We start from the raw sequence: 21,004 nt of genomic DNA on the forward strand, positions 1-21,004 counted from the left end.
GCTATACCTCTTCTTCTTTGAACCTAACCTTAAATTTTTTTGGTCGCCAGTTTTTGTTTGGATGTAATCGTGTGTTAAAACAACATATAACAAAGCAATGGTAACGTAAATTGAAGGTCCTTTTCCCAAGGTTCGCGTGCCATGGATCCTATGGGCAGGGCTGTTGACGTGCATTCATTCGTATCTTTTCTGGTTTGTTTTTCGCTTAACCGACAAACAAATGATAGCGTGTGGAGTTAGAGCGAGGTCACGCAAACTCATCGCAGCTCTCACGCTATGGCCTTTTTTGTTAGTAAAAACATCAGAAACGGGCACATCGGCGTATAGTCCTTACGTCCACATTGGTTACGGTCGTGCGAAAACAGTTTGACTGGAATTGAGAAATGACACCCTTTTTTCCCGAGGGTCTGTCTTTCCAGTTCCGTGACAAGTAAATCCCTTTCACATCACAACATATTTTTGACTACTTCAACCGTTTTTTAAACGAGAAAAAATGGCCAAGAAAAATGAAAAATAGCGAAGCTTTATAAGGCGAAGTCGAGGTTCTTTAAACTTATTGGAAATTTTCACGAGTCAATTGACAGAGAAACGGAAAACGAAAATGACTACTAGCAATGGCACAGTAAGTGGATTGATATTTATATCCTTTTTCATAGCACCGCAATTGCACGAGATAAAAGTTAACATTACGCTTCAAAGTAGTTTATGTTTTGCAGCAATTGTCTGGATTACCTTATTTCACGTTTGGACTTCCATTCCACGTTATGTTTTTTGAATGGTTCGTGGATACGGAGAGAGAATTAATGTGGTCTTGTGCCAGGGTCTTCATCATGGCCGCATCCTATCAAGGATTTAAAGTACTTCGAGCTTGGTTAAGAAAGCGTGCGGTAAGCTGACCGTAAATATTGGCAATTAGCAAAAACATTTAAAATAACTTTTTTATGTCACGGGTAGCAAACGTATTGTTCCAATGCGCCAAAATTTTCCACTTTTACTGAAGATGCACACGAAACAACAAAATTAATAAAAATGAGAAATTTTATTCCAATAAAGATACCGTACAATTTGGACAAAAAGTATCCGATTCGATACTAAATGTTACAATGCCTTAATAGACCAAACAAATGAAATAGACGTTAACATTTTTTCAGGCCTTAAGGCCAATATTCAATAAGTTTGGTTCCTTCCAGTTCTTAACATACTTATTTTGATAATTTGCTTTTATCTCAAAATCGGTGCGTTGGATCGAAAACCATGCCTAAAGTTCCTGTATAGTTTCGGCGGGTCGGCACCGAAACCACCATATAGTATTCTTACAAACAACTTTTGATTTGTGTTATTTTTAGAGTCGCCAATGTAGACGACACATGATTCCGGTTAAACAGTTTCAAATTGAAGGCTATCGACTAAAAAGAGCGTCATACATTATGTGGGTTTGGTGTAATTGGACTAGATGCTGGATATGTGTTCTTAAGAACTTAGCAGTATATTTAATTTGGTTTTTGCTTTCAACAGTGCTCACGTGTTCAATCGATACCACTTTCTTCAGAGTATGCTTGAAATACTGCAAACAACCCTTGGCATATGGCTCGTCATGATCTACATGACTTACAACGCTTGGCTTGCCATTTACGTTTCACTTGGTTCAGCCTTTGGATATTTTATGTTTGCCTGGATTTGTCCTTCAGGTTGAATACCGAAAGATTTGTTGTTGTAAATAAAGTATTATTGTTAACACTTGCAACTTTGTGTTTTGGATAAACGCACTGATTCTTCTTTACTGAGGGTTTCGATAATTTTTGCCACCACATCTTATAAGAGTCAATAGCAGGCCTTGACAACACCTAATGTGAGAAGCATACTTAATCGCGGGTTGCGTACAAATGTAACCATTGTAACTTGTGGCAATGCGATAAGAGCCCAATAACAGATATCATCTGGTAGAACAAAATGAAACCAACTGCCCTATTATGGACCACCCTCCTTCGAAGTAACGTACTTCCAAATCACAATATTTTTGTTGCTATTATGCAATACATAAAAGTCTGCACAATAAATATCGAAACAAAGAAAGAAACGACATGGCGTGCCATATTACATAAACCAAAACGATTTCCTTCTTGCAACTTCTAAGCTAAAACACTTTTCACTTGACAAATGCTTGTTCTAGATTTCCCAGTTAGCGTAGGCCTATAAGTTTATTATACTGTATTGATAAAAATAAAAATACGATGAGACGGCGATATTATTTGACTAAATCAATTCTATTATATTAGGACAAGGCACACTAGAAAGCTAAAAAATTCTCCTTGCCTATTTCAAATAAAAAATGCAGTTTGGGGGGCATGGCCACACACATAATAAGCACGTAAATATATTGGCATACTTAACATTATAACGAAGTTTATCAAAATGACATCGACAAATAAGTTATTAGGGCCATAAAAAACAAAAGACATTCCTGCGTTGTGCGAAAATAAGATATTCGTTAAGTTAGGAGAAATTCCTTCGTATGCTCGGCGCTTTACGGCTAGAAAAATTTAAGCAACAGCTTTAAATTAGGACAATTTATACCACACCAGTCGATTCAACGTTACTCTCACACAGGCCCTATCTTTATTGGGCGATAGTCTAATTGTGTAAAAGTATTTATTCATTTTTAACCTATTTCAGACAACTTACAGCCAACAGACAACCAGCGCTTTGTTGTTTTGCAATAGGCTACATGTTTTCCGAACACACATTGCACGTTGTAAAACCTTTAATTCCGAACGTTTAGCACGGAACGTTCTGGCACAAATAGAAAATTGTTACTTTTTCGTTAGATGCTAGTTGTACAACCATTTATTAAATCGTCGATTAATTCAAAAGGTTTCCGCAAAGTTAATTACATGGGTCGGCACAACATATTATGTATTATTGATAAATAATCATGTACGTTTTAGATTAGGATTAGCCTTATTTTGAAAAACAGAATATAAACTAGAATTACATTTAATTATTCACTAATAATTCAATCGAAGTTCATTCTAATAAAAATGTCAATTTCAAATGTCTGTGCTGATTTGTATACGGTTTAGCATAGCGTATGCTTTTTAGACTGTAAAAATCACCTATCGTTCCTAGCATCAAAGAGCATTGTTCAAATGCTTTGTTTTGACTCAGACACTAAAAAAAACTTTAACCAACTAGCACTTTTGGTATTCTGAAAAAGATTAGATCTATTAAAATTAGTGCATTTCATTCATTGACTTGGAAAAGCTAGTTGTCAAAAAAAAAAAATAATAATAAAATCTACACCAGGGGTCGGCAACCTTGCTCTAGTCGCGGGCAACAACCAAACTCAGAAAGTGGTATTAAAATGTTAGAACATATTTTAATTAGGCGGGCCTCTTATCTTTTTTTGCACTTAAAAACGTGTTTAATTACATTTAAGGAGGCAGTAAAGTGTTGGCGCAAACGCGAAAAAAGCGTTTGTTTGGTTTAAAATTCGAGTTCACACGTCGTCATCCATACTACTAATAAAAAGTGTAATAAAACTACCTTGAAGAAACGCGATAACCTTCACAGTTAGTGCAGTACAGTGTTTATTAACCTTTTTATGTGCGGGCGCACCTGGCGAGCGAAGCGGGCGCGATTTTTTTGTGGTATACCGACATTTTTTTTGCAAGTTTTTATTACATTGCCGAATAAAAAAATGTTAAAAAACATAAGCCCAATATTTTACAATACGTTTTCCGTTTGTCCGCGACGCACTTGGCAGCCTCCCACAGCGCAACGGTATAGAAGCGCTGATCTAGTTTAACAGACGGCCTCAAAACGTAATCGAACCGGACGTAGAAAAAGTCATTCGTGCGAAGCGCGAAAATTTTTCGAACTTACGTCGTAAAATTTGTCAAAAAGTTGGCCTATTTGAAATGAACTCGTATCTAGTTTGTCAAAAGGGCGGCGGGCTAGATGAATTACATTGGACGGCCGCGAAATATGCTAAATTGCAAATTTAGGTTTGCTACAAAATGGTGAAAAAATAGTTTGACGATAGCTTTCGTTGAACGGATTTCTCACATGTATTATACGTGGAAACTCATACAAATAAGCTACAAACAATAATACCGTCAGAAAAGAGTTACTGAAACGATTCAGACTAATATGGAAGATGTTTTTAGAAATGATTATTATAAACACAGGACAAGACATCAAAAAAAATTGTACGTACTTGGCAACTTAATGTTCTCTCATTATAAAACTACTTAAATATCTATTTTTAGCGCATACGATACATTTGAAGTCAGCAATCCAACACATTCAGCTAAAAGATGTTTTTGGTTGAGGAACACAAGCTACACACCACACAACGAGGATGTGCGACACTCAGATTGTGAAGCATCGAACTATCCCGCAATATTGTGTATTGCGTCAAAGCATGCTGAAAGGATTGAAATGACAAGGATAACAACTGCTATTCTTATGGACCTAAAAAAAATTAAAATTCCTATATATGTTTCGTAACTCACTATATTAATACAGCACAAACACGCATAATTCATGATACGCTAATTGTCTATAAATTGCACACAAAAACGCAGCTATAATTTAGGACGCATTTAAAATCATACCAGCAAACTTGAAACACTAACAATGTTCGAAACATTTCAAAAACTATACTGTCACACCAGCGTTATTCAGAAACATGAAATCACACCAATAACCAAAGGAAATTGTACCTGGAATGATATTGCGCAAAGCAACAACAAACACAATACAACAAACCATTCCTATTTTTTTTATTTTCGGAGACAAAATAAGCATAAACAAAAAAAATGTGTTAAGAACTAACCTTATTCAAGCTTGCACAGAAGCAGCAAGTATTAAAAATAACTTCCACGCGAATAGTTACTTTTCGTTAGGACGCAAAAAAAATACTTGAAAATTTCGTCAAAATTGCATTTTAAAATGTAAAAAAAAGTGTTCGGAAGTAAACCACATACGTTTGCAACCACAGTGTGAATGCGGTAAAAAACTAATTGATCTATTGGCAAAGAAGCCAGTGATGCTTATTTCTGTCACGTGTTTTCGTCACGTTTAAGAAGTGACAGAACATCCTTCCAGTGCCTGTTGCTGCGCGATATCAATGTGACTTCAGAAACGTGACGAAATAATTCCTGGTGGGAACATACAGAAGATGGCAGCCTGGTGAGAAATTGTGCGGCGTATATGAACTCCATTCGTAAAAGAGCTTCTTGGTGAAGTCTCAGGATAGCTACAGAAAATTGTAAACATGATTGCAACTTAGTTTTCTATATTGCGTGGGTACTAGATTATACTACCAAAACCCCCACAAGGATGGTTCTAAAAACCAAAAAAGGTATAAGATATTGAACATCAACATGGCAGCAAACTCAATTTTCATTATCCACGATTATAAATGTGTGATAAAAAAAAACAAATTAAAAATTCTTATAAAAAACAACGTTTGCAAAGTTACCTATTGCACACTTGAAAAGAAATTCTTCACCATCCCTGCAAAACAAATCCCACACCCTACAGGCCGTGTCAAAACTTAACGCCTTGCTGAACATTGTGAATATCCTGTAAAACAAAATTAAATTTTAATCAAATATACAAACAAAAGTTTTAAAAAAAGGAAAAACGATTTTTCAGCTATTGAAAAGAGCAAAATTCCAAACTGAAGCTTTATTAAAAAACAAGTCTTGCGATTAAAGCTATCACAAAATAATTATTATTGGTGGTAGATTAGTACATCAAAATGGTGAATTAATAATATTTATTGGTAGTTGATATGAACATCAAAATGGTGACTTAATAACAAAACAATAACCTTATCTGTAACAAAACTATTTTACAATTTTTTAAATGCAAAAAAATGTTTTAATACCTAACATTTATAAAATGATTTACATATATCATATTACCAGTCAATGAGGTACATATCAGGGCTGAGGTTGTTTTGTTTAAAATGGGAAAATAGCTGTGGAAGGTTTTCCTCAAAAAACACCTCATATGCAGCAAAATATGCTTTCATCTAAACAAGAGGAGTAGATGTTTTTAATGTTAACATGTCCCAGCAAAGTGGTTATTATTTTAAACAATGATAGAACAGCATTGCATTCCATAAGAATTTAAATCTGATTTAATAATGTAAAATAATTTGTACTTAAAAATTAAACGTAAACCTGAAATCAGTAATCTATGTAAGCTTACATTTATCACAGAAAGATTACTACATTGTAACTAAGGTGTGTTCACACTGATAAAAAGTATTTATTTTGATGAGCCAATTTTTTATTAAATAAATATAATTAAACATCAGACAATGTGAAATTCACTAGTAAATATGGTATTATTTGTTTTATGAATATGCGTCTAAAATAGGGGTGGGCAACCTTTTATACTAAAGATGCGTATCCCGATGAGATAGCAAGCCAAACTTGTATTGTTATTATATCATCAACTATCTGTTGTTCACTACAGCGCAAAGAAATCAATTTAGTTTATTGTGATGCTTCAACAAAGGTCGCCTAATTTACCTACAATAAGATACTGGCGACCATGGGTCCATTCTTTGGTATTTATTATTCAGTTCAGATTTGTGAGCCCTAGTTTACAAATAACTGCTGAGCCACGGCCTAAACAAATGCCAACTTGAAAGCTAAAATAAATTATGAAAATATACAAGTAGAGAAACATATGAGTTGTAAGGTGACATACTGAAGCAATTTTAAAGTAAGGGACAAGGCCACCAAATAAGAAAAATACCCTTATTCATAGTAGTTATGCAGGTAAAAAGTTTTTTAAATTGACTTCACTATTAGAGTGGCATACCCAGCAGAAAAAAATGAGTGGGAACAAATATCTTGACTTTAAACAAGTAATACGTCTATTGGTGTGATATCAAGTGTTTTCACAGTAGAAATGGGCCCAATTGGTATTTTCTAACAACTGTAATGCTTGTCAATACGGAGAAATGTTTTGGGCAAAAATGACTAAAATAATTAAAAACTAAAATGACTAAATTTGTAGCAACTGGGCAAAGTCTTTGTTAGTATATTTGTGTTCTGAGCTTTTAACTGTCTACCACAGGCCACATGCTGCATATAGCCTGCCATGGGTCACATACTTTTGCTCTATGATCCACAGTTGGGCAGCTGGTAACAGGTTGGACAACCCTAGTCTAAAACATTGTGCATTGTTCTAAACGGTTTAAGGTTTGGGTTTGGAAGTATATATACAAAGAAAATACAAACAAAGAGAATATTGCATCAACAGTTAAATGCATAATAATTTTACCACTCAATTCAATAGGTTACCTGGTCTTCATGAAGTTGAAAAAAGGTGCGTTGACATGGTTTGTTTAATAGATTGGCAAATGTAGTAAAAGCATGGCAAGGCTCCATATTTAGTAACAACATTGCAGCAATAAATGACATTCCCTGAACCTAAACTCAACAAGGTAAACATAGTTTCCATGGTGGTTCTAATTTTACATTCAAATTTAAATTCTATGAGTGACTTACATAGCCAATATCCGGTCTGTAACAAACATAGGCACCCAAGATATCATGTAGAATGTTGTGGTATGGTCCGCCCTAAGTAAAAGTGCTCATTACTCAAGTAAACATAGTATGCTTGACATTTAGAAATCAAAAAAATATTGAGCCTGAAAATAAATTTCTTGACTAGTAAAAAGGGGGATATTTCTACAGTATTAAAATAAATTAAATAAAAAAGTAGTATGTCTAGTTTAAAAAAATATATATTTGGACAAAAATTGTACACAATTAAGTAACCACTTGTAAATAGCAATAGTTTTTTTCTAGGTTTTGGCAATTTTTAAGTTTGGTGCAGGGATTTCATACTTTTAATTCTTTACAAGCCATAAGATTATAGGTTGGCTTAAACAGGGTTGTCAGTTTGTCACACATTTATATAAAATAATTTCAAAGACCCGAAGACTTTTCAACATACAATTTAAAAATAATCCTTACTTTGAAAGACTTCTTTTAATGAAAATGACTTTGTGTTAACCCTTTACATTTATATTGTGAAAAATTAACATATGTCTACACCTTCTTTAGTGATTACCTTTTGAAATATGCACAGGGTGGGAAAAGTACGAGAAATATCCAGTGTAATAAGTTCAACAGTGTTTTCACGGTCCGAAGATAAAGACTCTGTCTCTGTTTAAACATAGCAATATAAATTCAAAACAATATAATTTAGGGTTACCCTTTTAAGATCGATCTAAATTAACTCAGATAAGATTTTAAAATGACCTTCTCCTACACTCTGTGTGTCATGCATTGATTTCAGCTTGTCGTGTGCACGCATGATCATAATTTCATACAAATCTAAAAAAAATGTAATTTATGTGTATTAATAATATTCTGGTGATTACAAAGGATCTAAATATATATTCACCATTATGTTCGTTTTTACCTTGAGTTATATTCAGCTCATTTCCAATAGCCAACTGCCAAACTTTCCCACGAACATTAGGTGGAAGACCAACCCACCATAATTGCTTGGTCTTACTTGTTTGGTGCCTACAATATATAAAGTAGGCTATTTTTAGAGGTCTTTACTTTTGAGCAAATAACTAAATGCTTAAATTTCTGTCTAAATAATTGTTATACATTTTATTGCAGGGGTTCCAAACCTTTTTACGATCTCGTACCACTTGGACGCTCTGTAGTGTCACGCGTATCATTTCTTTTAAAACAGTGGTTCTTAAACTTTTTTCTACCGCGCCTTCCCTTTTGCTCCCTTAGATATTAAACAATAATACTAAAAGAGAAGCGGTATTTTTAAAATACATATCAATCCGACAGAATGAAAATAAAAAAGTCAACTCTTCGTGGATAAAAAAATTGCGTTTTTGTGGTTTGTATTGGCTAAACTTTAATTTGGGAAACACACAAAAGTTGCTCGTGCTCGATATATTGGTTTACAACGAGCTTTGACAGACATGTTGTAAAAAATTAAAACATTGAGTTAATCATGTTTTAAAAAGGCTATTTACTGCAAATAACATTAAAAATTGGCACAAAAAAGTCTGAGTTCCGCCAATTAGTGATAAAAAAAAAAAAAAAAAAAAAAAAAAAAAAGCGCAAAAAAAAAGTATTTCGTAGTTTGCGCGAAGGGCAAAATGTTTCCGTAGTTTTGTAGTTTGTGGAGAGGGTGGCATGGTGCACAACTTAGATCTTTTTCAAACATATCGTACTGCTGTGACTAAACAAGTAGCAAATATTGTCCCAAAATTCGCGAAATTATATTAAAACAAAGTGTCCTCAAAGTTCGCAAATCGAAAAATTATGAATCATTTTTCTTCAGTTTCTTTTCTGAACATGTGTAATTTTGATGTTATACATAGGGCGGCATATAAGCAGATTTAATAACTAACGCAACATGGAACTGATAAAATTATAATAAAAAGGCAAATATTTGAAGGTAGAGCTTGCGCTAGGGCCCACTGTCCCACATCGCTGTATGGTATTTAAAGCAATTGTGCTCTTCCTGGTTGACAATTGACATGACCTGTATTTTGATGATCATAATGGTACGAAACAACAGGGATAGTTACGTAACAATGAAACAGGCTTCAGGATTTTTTTTGGTAAAAAAACAATAAACAAAATATAAAGTTGAGAAAAAACGGAAGCTACTCGTGTACCACCTGAAAAACCTCCGCGTACCACAGGTTGGAACCCCTGTTTTATTAGAATTAGCATTACATAAGGTGAAGGTAACATTCAGTGTGGTGAATATAAAATTTGGCTGAGTTAAATAAAATATATATCATGATATGTGTTACACATGGGTGGGGTTCTTTTACATTTTCCACAACCCTAAAAACCTGCATATGCTAAAACCTGTACAGAACTGTGTAGACACAGATTTATCAGAAATACTTGAATTTATCAAGATATCTTGACAAAACAATACGTTGTGGAGCCAATATGAGTTGGAAATGTGGTACTTAAAATACAACTATATTGCAAGACAAAAAAGCAAAACACAAAAAATCCATTGAGTGGGTTAAAAAAATGCTCAAATCTTAAACTTTTGTTCAGGGGCGTTATAACATATTTCAACATTTATAAAAAATAGGTTCATCAAACTTTTATTTTCCAAAAGTACCATGGTTCACATGAAACATTTTTGTCTAAAAAGATGTCTTGTTTTTACTTGAGTTAAACCTTGAGCAAATAAATGGAACACAGAACCCAGCCGTGGTAAACAATATCTATGATTGTTCTTTAAAATTAAATCTCTTTTTTTTATTTAAAAATTTTGATAATGAAAACATTTTGTACTTTACTACTACATTGTAAACAAAATCATTTGAATGAATGAATATAGGCTCAGGGCAAAATTTTGTATAGACTAATTATTTTGAATGCCCGTTATGGAACAAGAATTCCAAATACTTTCAGGTTTATTATTAAGTTAGTAGGTCATCGATAATATAGAGCTTAATGTGCCTGAGATTTATAGTACTGACTTTATGGGAAAGTCAGGATCTTTATTATTACTTTAGCCGTCAATAATTATTTAGCAAAACATCTTGAAAAAATGCCCCCCAGAAAAGGATATTTTAAAACACGATTAAATCCTTAAAAAGTCTAAATAACTAGTTTAATGGTTTGTATTTGAGTTTACATTTTAAATTAATAGATATCTGCCAAATACTAAAAAACATGAAAATTTAAATTGTGTTGTAGACACACTTTGATACCTATATGCATCTAAGGAAAAATTATTGGACAATCAAATTAACAATTTTTTTGGTAAAGCTTAAACTTATGTAGTAGCAATTTAATAATAGAAAATAAATTCGTACATATTGTTCCAGTTTGGTAATATTTCTTTGATCCAGATAGCACTTGTTGACATAATCACTTCTTCATGCATATGTTGCATTTTTAACTGTTTGTTTTTCTTTTTGATGTCGTTTCCTTCTATATAGATATCATTAACAAACAAAATTGGACGTAAAGTCATACATTTTATAGTTGTTTCTGTAAGCTAAGTTTAACAGATAATAATAACAAATTTTAATTATTACAGCATTACAGCAAAATTACTGAAAATGTATTCATTTTAAAAATAAGTGTGATTAATTTAGGAGTGTTCCTACTTGTTTTATGAAGATCATAAATACCCTACTTGATTGTGAAGTCATAAAATTGTTTTTTTGTAGAAAGTGTGCCTTGAATACTTTATATATTTTTACTGTAATGGAAGTAAAAAACTTTGAGAAACACTGCGTTAAGCTTTGAAATACCTAAACTTTATTTAACCTGGACTAAACTGAGTATTCTTTGAGTAAATATTTTACATATAGAATTAATTTAAGTTACCACTTTTTTTGACTTGCTTGATCATTTTTTCGTATTCTATTTTATGTTTTGTTGTTTCCATGTGAGGTTTTTCTGGAAGATTCCTGTGATCAAAATGCATTTAAAGAACTATTATAACAGTATATAGAAGATTCCCTACTATAAACACTTGAGTTAACTATGGAACATTTAACTATTCTCCCAGTATGAAAAGTAATTTTTTTAAATAAACAACATTTACAGGGCTCTATGTAAAAATGAATGGCCATGTAAATAAAAAATATTTTTTGTTCAAACATATTTTTGCTGTTTTATGACAACAAATTTCTGTTTAAATGTGCCAGCTTTAGGGCGGTACTAAAATATGAGTTGGTCGGTAGGTAGGAAACTAGCAAATGACTGTGAATCTTAAAAACTAGAAAAATGCAGATATGCAGAATATTGATTTCGGTCCTAGTTAGCTAATATTGTAAGCTTGGCATCTCGTTTGTAAGCACAAATTTCAATTAGGACCTAGATTTGTGTCACGAACCACTGTGTTGAAACAATCATCTAAAGTAGAGTTAAAAGCTTAAAAGCAGTGTTCACTTTAATTTTTTACCATGTGTGCAGAAGCCCCAAATTTTGCACTGAGTCGAAAATCTGTTTGGAGAAGCCCAAACTTTTGCGGTATCAGTCAAAATTTGTGCACAAATTGCCCACTTTTGCATACGAAAAACGCTTAGTGGGAACACTGGTGATTAGTATATACATACAGTATTATTATCAAATATTTAAAGCATAATGTGTTGCAGTATACAGTATGGACAATTGATGCAGTGTAATTAAAACGAATTAACTAAGACACTTTACCTGGGTCTGTTTTCAAGAATAAGGGCTGTTGTTGATGGAGGGTCCACGTCTGTATTCCTCCATGGTCGAAATTTTGTTTTGCTGTAAAACAAAAAGTGAAACAAGTTAAAACAATGTCATTTTGAAAAAGTTTAACCCGAGCCAATACTTAAAATAAGAAGTGGCCTAAAAAATAGTCAATTTTTCTTTATCAATAATTTTCATTATTTTTTATAGCCTACTACCAGTTTGCATTGTAACAACACACAATATGATAACTGCAATCTAAAACCATTTTCTTGAAGATATGTTAAAAAACTCTGATAAGTTGAGAATAATATTCTAAAAACGAAATATTTATATCCTTGATATTAAATAAAAATTTGCACTTGTCAGTTTGGTGAGTGTCTATTTATTATCACTTGCTTTAAAAAACTATGTGTGCCAAAAAGGTTGAAAACTGGTTGAGAATTTCTGCCCTAGCCAAGTCACTTATTTTTACCAATGATTTAACCTGCCTTTTCATTTCAGCAGTGTTGTTATGACATAAACAAACTACTTGACCTAACTGCATGAAACTCAATGATTTTAACTGACTTGACTTGACTTAAGTCTTTAGGACAAATGAAAACCATGTGTATTAAGTTACTGATTTCTTGATATTTAGTCAAGTGGAGTAAAAAAAGGATTTTAGCTAACTTGTCTGCCTAACTTTTGTTTTTAGCAACAGAAGTGTGTTTGTTTCCTATAAATTATTATAAATGGTCCTTATGAACACTTGTTTTGTTTTTCCGGCAAAATTAAAAATCCTTTATGTGATTAGAAAGGTATTTAGGCAGACAAGTTAGCTAAAATTGCTTTTTTTTTACCCCACTTGACTATAGCTAAAGATAGCAGAAATACTTTGGGGTTCATGGCCATTCTTACACAATACCACAATTTCTATGCAAAACTACAGTGTGAAACGTAACTTAAGTTGGTTCATTGTAGTGGTTGCGGCATTGTCTTTGCATTGCTTTGAGCTGTAAAGTGAAAAACATGTACTGATGGCAAAAGACTATAATATTTATAGTCTGAAAATAAATATGATTGAATTGAACCAACTGAGCAACACAGATTCATAGGGAAACAAGTCGAGAAACAACCATGGCACCATTAGTTGCATTCTATTAGTACACACAACTCCATGTTGAAGGGAATCTACAGTTCCAAGTCAAGTTAAAGGTAGGTGCATTGCATACATATACAGATACAACAAATGCGACCTAGCCCTTCTGAAGTTGTTTTTTGATTAACGATAACAGCTTACATATTATAGTACACCCCAAGTCTTTTACAGAACTGAAATTCAGAGCGATGGTCGGTTAGTCTGTTAAAAACTAATTTTTCTGCTTACCGGAAGTCCCAGGAGGCGCTGGTAGAAAAAAGCTCAACCTTAAGCCTACTTATATACATAATTTAGACATAAAAAATAACATGACTAACCTGAATATACTCAATTTATTGCTTTGGTTTGACACAGTCACAAGGGATTCAGCTAATGAATTCTTTGAACTGCTTGGTGATTGTGAAGGTAAAATTTTGGAAGTTCTTGCAGGTGATTTTTTTGATGAAATCCTATTAAAGCAAGACAAGTTAAAGTGATTTAGGCAGATAAACAATATAAATAATATTTTAAAATAAAAATTTGCACTTGGCTAGTCAGTGGGTGTAAATCAGCTGAGCACTCGTAACGAGTTGTTCTAGCATTTTTAACCCTGTTGTACATAAAGTTAGGATAAATGTGTGGGCGCAATTTTTGTATTTTGGACCATGTTTGATGCCCTATTACTGCTAAACTAAATAAGGTAACAACCCAATTTTTTTACAGGTGATAGTACTTCTACCAAATATTAAAAAACAACATAGTTTACATTGTCACTCTAAAAGGTCAAAGGTCATAGACATCCAAACTTGGGCTTTCCGAGCTCTTGGCTAAAATTTTCCCTAATTTTGAAACCTCGCCAAGACCCCATTTTTGATTGCAATTGGCTAAAAATGGGTTGAAATGTTGTTTATAGAATTCTCTCTAAATTGCGAAAATTTCAGTACAAAATATTAAAGGGGTTGGAAGATATTTATTGTGAAACATGGGTTGAAACGAAAAAAGTGGGGTCCTTTTAATATCCTGGTTACCCATGACCCCAGTGAAAATTTGCACTGAAATATTTTCCACATATTTACTAAGATAATTATGACAATTCTACCATGCAAAATTAATTCATGGTTCTCAATGTTTTCTGATAGAAATTCTGTGTCAAATTTGGACAAAAACGCGAAAAATTACAAATGAAAAAAATTAAAATATATTTGTAATTGTGTTTTTAACTATTGTTACCTTACAAAACACAAGTGTTATACTTGTGACTGTAATGTATAACTTGATAACTGGAGTATTTTTCAATTTTTTGGCCAGATTACTGTATAATTTACAAAAAAGTCCTGCATTTCTCGCCATGCACACTGCCCCATTTGTTGTGCTATGTAAAACCTTATTTTCTGAAATGGGAATGAATTTAAACCTAGCAGCAAACTATAACTTAATTTTATGCAATTCAAAATTGTGAATAATAACTTGATTGTGGCATAGATGCTGACATAATTACATTTGGCAAGAGTTTCGCTAAATTAAGCCAATGGGGGTGCGAACCAAAACTATGAGAACCCCTAAAATAGAGGTGGTCAATGTTTTAGTTTAAATACAATATATTGTTAAGTTATAAATAGTTAGACGAACACACCATTTTTTTTTTTATATTAAGTTTAAGCAATAGGCTCATATTAATAGAACGAAATTAACTGAGCATCTAAAAGCCTGGATGACTTTATTAAATCAGTGTATTACAATATCAAGTAATATTACGACTTCATCAACAGCTAAATTATGTTTAATTTGTTAAGTAACTTGATTGTGATTGACTAATGAAGTGATGAATCTTCAAAGCGAGAAAGGTGTCACACAATGATTCAATAAAGTCATCCAGGCTTTTCAGATGCTCAGTTAAGTTCGTTCGATCACCAGGAGGCTATTGCTTGAATCTTATTACGAAAGGTATAACTCTGATGTCTTCATCTAAATGTTTATAACATTAAACAATATATTGTATTTAAACTAAAAATTTGACAACCTCTATTTAGGGGTTCTCAAACTTTTTGTGCCGCACCCCCATTGGCTTAATTTTTCAAAACTCTTGCCCCTCCCATTTTGGCAATGTAATTATATCAGCATTTATATCACAATCAAGTTGTTTATTGTTTCACAATTTTGAATAGTATAAAAGTGAGTTTTAGTTTGCTAGTGTAAATTCTTTGCCATTACAGATAATAAGGTTTTACATAGCACAACAAATGTGCCAGCATGCCTGGCGAGAAATGCATGAATTTTTTTAAAATTATACAGTAAAATGGCAAAAAATAGAAAAATATTCTAGTTATTAAGTTGTACACTTGTACATTACAGTTATCAAGTATAGCACTTGTGTTTTGTGAGGTAACAAAAGTTAAAAACACAATTACAAATACATTTTAATTTTTTTTAATTTGTAATTTTTCGTGTTTTTGTCCAAATTTGACACAGAATTTCTATCAGAAAACACTGAGAACCATGAATTAATTTTGCATGGTAGACTTGTCATATTTGTAAATATGTGGACAAAATTTCAGTAAAAATTTTCACTGGGGTCATGGGTAACCGGGATATTAAAAGGACCCCACTTTTTTCTTTTTTTCGTTTCAACCCATGTTTCACAATAAATATATTCCAACCCCTTTAATATTTTGTACTGAAATTTGCGCAGTTCAGAGAGAATTCTATAAACAACATTTCAACCCATTTTTAGCCAATTGCAATCAAAAATGGGGTCTTGGCGAGGTTTCAAAATTAGGGAAAATTTTAGCCGAGAGCTCGGAAAGACCAAGTTTCGATGTCTATGACCTTTGACATTTTGGAGTGACAATGTAAACTATGTTGTTTTTTAATATTTGGTAGAAGTACTATCACCTGTAAAAAAATTGGGTTGTTACCTTATTTAGTTTAGCAGTAATAGGGCGTCAAACATGGTCCAAAATAGAAAAATTGAGCCCCCTCGGCAGACCCCCCCAAACTAAAAGCTTCATAACTCTGGCGTTTGTCGACAAATTACGCTCAAATTTTGCAGGTGTTCATTATATAGGATAGTGAAAAGGTGTGTAAAATTTAAGGAAAATCGGAGAGGTTGAATTTCTTGACTGTGTGAATTGACACGGAATGGCCCTTCAGTGCAGTGCTATTCTGATTGCTGTATTAGGTTTCATAACTAACTATGACCAACAAGGAATTTTTGGCACACAGATCATCTTCAAGACCCAATATGATCACAATTTTGTAAAGTTTTTTTAATTGCAATATGGTCAGTAACATGTTTTAAAACTGTGTCCAAATTTATTTCCATTCAATACAAACCGCTATAATTTCTACTTTTTAATTCAGTGTTGTAAACAAGTCATTTTGAAATGACTTAAGTCCCAGTCAAGTTATTCGTAAAATAACTTAAGTCCAAGTCAAGTCTTTTCGATTAAATAACAAGTCAAGTCCCAGTCCAAGTCATCAGTTGCGCAAGTCAAGTCCCAGTCAAGTCATAATTAGAGCAAGTCAATTTTAAGTCTTGTCCATGTCAAAAAATAAAAAGTTAAACTATTATAATTCTTAAACTCGTACGATTATGAACAATAACTGAACTAAAAATAAGAAAAAGGGGACATATAGCAAGCAATTTGTTTTTTGGGGCAAAAATTTGGACAAATAGCTCAATTTTATAAAAAAAAGTACTTGAAGAAATACTTTATTTCAACCCAAGTCATTTGTTCAAAAGACTTAAGTCAAGTCAAGTCATTTGTCCGAAAGACTTAAGTCAAGTCAAGTCATTTGTCCGAAAGACTTAAGTCAAGTCAAGTCATTTTGTCCAAATGACTTTTGTCAAGTCAAGTCATTTAAAAACAGTGACTTAAGTGCACTTAAGTCAAGTCATTGACTTAAGTCATTACAACACTGCTTTTTTTTCCTTGGGAGTTAGGGTCAACTTTAGGCCAATATTCAGTTATGCAGCCAAATAAACAAATGATCACAAAACTAAAACCGTGATTGCTTGTATCTGGCATAGAAATCACATCAGTGCTTATCGCCGCCACAGCCTAATCACTGCTCCTTAACAGTGTTTCATTTAGCGGTTCGCCTGTCACCGACTCAAGTAATCTCAAACAGGCCTGATAACATAATGAAAATATATTTTATTGGTGAAACGAACAGACGTAAGACATAGAGAAAACAGGCTTAAGGTTGCTCTATTGAACGTTTTATTTGCCTCAATCTAGAAGAGGAGCGCTCGGCCATCGTAGTTGTAACAGGCAGTGTCATTGCACGCTTCATAAAATTGGCGAAATCAAACTACAATTATCACTAAATTTGTTGATTAGCATCGTTATTTTCCTGACATCGAAGTGCAACAGTTTATGATTGATACGTCACAGAGGTTGTTCAAATCCATAGCGTTTTGCGCCCAATTGAAATCATGTGACTTAAGAAATTGGTGCAAAAAAATGTGTTTATTTAAACCTTTTTTATGAAATAACCATTTCACAAAAAAAAACCTTGTTGTTGGTTTCACACATATTCAATTGAGTATATTTTTTTAAGCATAAATAGAAAAGAACACTCCGCACTAAAGTGTCATTCTGAAAAAAGTAACTGGAGTACAAAGCAGTGTTTAGGGGAGAAAAAGGCAGTGCTTAGCAGATAGATTGTTTGTTATTTTGAAAAGTACTCAATTTCGATCTTAGAATTGTTGTGTGTTTGCAGTTTTAATTTGATTGGCAGCACTTAATTACTTTTATATTGACTTAAAAAAGCGATCACAATAGTTGTAATTCCAGTTAAATAGACCAGTATGACATCCACATGGACAGATGCAGGGCATACCAGGCCATGCTGCTCCACTGAAATAAACTATATATATTTTTTGTCAGTTTTATTTATGTAAATGCAAAACATGTGCACCCACAAACTGTACTCTTTGCATTACCCATGTGTAATACTTATTGTCACAATTTATTTTCCTTGTCACTAGCTTTGTTTATCGCCTTAAAATGACAAGCTATATACCAGGGGTCGGCAACCCCTGGCACGCAAGATGATTTTTCAGGGCATGCCAAATGATGATTTAACGCGCATGCTGTATCACCTTAAGAAAGTATAACCATTACATCACTATCTCATCATTAACATTATTATTACAACTAAACTGTTGCACACAATTCCAGTTCTTGTCACAAATTTGTGTCTTAACTGTTGTATAATTTTTTTTGTGGGCGTTAAACTTGTTGTTTACGACTAACCGTTCGTATCTTGTGTCTTTGTGCGACTGAGACCGAACTAAAAGAAAAACTAATACTTCTAGGTATCGACCCGAAAGAAGTATGTTCCAAAAATATTTTTAGCAGGGTTAGGGTATCATTACAGAATTCAACTTATGAAATTAGGTTAAATGGCCTCTCCTAAGATACGTAAATCAGAAGTCAGAACATTGGTAAATTAGATGTCAGATCACAGCAGGGCTGCGGATTCGGACTCGAGTAAGATTAGGTACTACCAGAGTTTAATGTGCCCGCTTAAGCACTACCACAAACTGATAACGCAGCAAACTGTAAATTGTTAAGGTGGAATAGCATATGATGGCATATTTTCCATGACCCCTATGAGTGGATTGCTAAATACCCATCCTATTTTATTTACGTAAATCAGCGAAATACAGACTGTCTGAGCCGGACTCGGGACTCAATGAAATTGTTCATTTGGCCGAAGTCGGACTTGGGTTGTTATTAACCGACTCCGCAGCCGTGGTTGCCAATGCAAAACCAAACATAGAAAAATGTTTGGCACGCGAGTTGTTAATATTTTGAAGTTATTCATAAACTGGCACACTGTATATCAAAGGCTGCCGACCCTTGCTGTATACATTCGATTAAACCACATTTAAATTTAGAGACGAGACATAAAATCCTGAAGAATTTGGGCCCAAAATGCTTGTCACCAGAAGGCTTAATTCTGCCAGCCTGGCGGCTAATATGTAATGTCATATGCAGTTCATAATTTTATTAAATGTGATAGGTTTTAAATATAATTGGGTCTAAGACCATGTGATTAGTGTGTAGTTAACAATACTTAGTTTCCCTTAATCGCAGCTTGTATTTTAGCTGACTTGGCACATAATTAATAACACCCGGGAAAAACGATCTTTGTTTAGTAAATGGCAGGTGGAGAAAGATATGGTTTTATAGCGTAGTCCCTTGCATGGAACTTGCGAAATTCGGCTGCGGATAGTCGAAACATGATTCTACTAAAATTAATCAAACATATTTTACTGCCTTGGTTTAGTTTGCCTAAAGTTAACATTTGCACACTAAGTGGTTCGCATCTGGCACCTGGCAAATTCAGCACAACCCTCGCCCTTTTTTGGATTTCTTGATACGCCCCTGGTTGTCAATATAGGGTATATTTATAGCAAATCCCTCACTCTACCAGCGCTACCAACACACACACTTGAAGTTTATCTTAGTGATATTTTTTGTAAATTCATACTCATATATATATATATATATATATATATTTAGAACTTAAATTTATTACCATCCAAATATTGAATCCAAGCTCTGCAGATGAGAATGTCTTACATGGATGGCAGCAGAGTCAATGTTATTTGGTTCAGCTTGCTTATTCTGGCTTAATGGTTGAAGGTTCACATCAGTAAATTCAGAAATTTTAGAATGTTGTGAAACTGGTGTTTCTGATGGTAAAATCACATTCGATGCACTCGGAATTACATCATTTAAAGAAATTTCCTCCAATTTTCTAGAATCAACATCACCGCAAGAATCACTATCTGATGTGTTTAAAACCTTTGAACTGTCATTTAGCAGAGTTTTTTTATTTTGACTAAATGGGTTGATATCTGACTTGCATACATCGCTTGAGTTCTGCATTGATACACTAATGGCTATATCTTCTGGTCCAAATGGCCAAGTTCCTGATCTTTCCCTCATTGTGGGTTGTTGGATTCTCCCATCTTCCTTGGTAAATTGGTCACAGGAACCAACATTCCACTCATTGGTTTTTATGGTTATCTCTTCTGGGGTTACATCAAGTGTAGCAGCAATGTTAGATGAGACAGGTTTACTTTGATCATCAGTAATGTGTTCCAATAGTTCAAGGCATGCATGATTACTTCTCTGTGTGCCGTTTTCCATAATATATAATCCCATTATCTGTATGATATGCTATCATTGTCAGCATATTTACTAACATGATTTAACATTTTAATATATTATTTAACATTATTAACAACATCTTAATGAAACACATATTTTATGTTTTACACATTTTATGTTTTTATAAAATATATTTTAAATGAAATGACATCATCTCATTTTTTTCTCTCCAGTCAGGCGAGTGTCTACTAATTAGCACTTGCCTGGACAAAATCCCACTTTCCAAAATTGTTGTCACGCTGTCTGCAAATTTCAACTACCTAAATTTTTTCATAAGTAATTTAATATGCCGTAAGTACTATTTTATTGTGTCTACAGAGTTCTTATATGAAAGGCCTTAATTGTTTACCAGATTATTGAATGCTTAAGACTTTTAACCATGTGTCAGTATAGCATAATGTTGGCAACTAGATGACTCTGTCGGCCAAAATATCAGCCAAAAAACAAAAAAATTAGTGCAAAATTTACCTGATTTA

The 21,004-nt window shown here is 33.3% G+C and overlaps 2 protein-coding genes across 2 annotated transcripts; one reads left to right on the plus strand and one right to left on the minus strand.

Moving 5' to 3' along the window:
* The first annotated feature begins 468 nt into the window (after positions 1-468).
* Positions 469-1,740, plus strand: LOC146148676 (high affinity copper uptake protein 1-like). Its single transcript, XM_083387497.1, has 4 exons — positions 469-622; positions 717-887; positions 1,347-1,429; positions 1,516-1,740. Exons 1-4 carry the CDS (start codon positions 602-604, stop codon positions 1,691-1,693), a joined length of 453 nt encoding a protein of 150 aa, XP_083243623.1. The 5' UTR covers positions 469-601; the 3' UTR covers positions 1,694-1,740.
* A 2,062-nt stretch (positions 1,741-3,802) lies between these two features.
* On the minus strand, positions 3,803-20,603 carry LOC146148677 (TBC1 domain family member 12-like). Its single transcript, XM_083387054.1, has 13 exons — positions 19,891-20,603; positions 13,677-13,808; positions 12,213-12,293; positions 11,382-11,464; positions 10,862-10,979; positions 8,458-8,564; positions 8,295-8,369; positions 8,104-8,198; positions 7,536-7,607; positions 7,329-7,457; positions 5,934-6,043; positions 5,486-5,589; positions 3,803-5,260 (listed from the first exon to the last, which is right to left on the minus strand). The coding sequence occupies exons 1-13, from the start codon at positions 20,520-20,522 to the stop codon at positions 5,064-5,066; spliced, it is 1,935 nt and encodes a 644-aa protein (XP_083243180.1). The 5' UTR covers positions 20,523-20,603; the 3' UTR covers positions 3,803-5,063.
* Between the last annotated feature and the right edge of the window lie 401 nt (positions 20,604-21,004).

The sequence above is a fragment of the Ascidiella aspersa genome, chromosome 4 (genome assembly GCF_963924565.1).
Source record: "Ascidiella aspersa chromosome 4, kaAscAspe10.2, whole genome shotgun sequence".
Lineage (NCBI taxonomy): Eukaryota > Metazoa > Chordata > Ascidiacea > Phlebobranchia > Ascidiidae > Ascidiella > Ascidiella aspersa.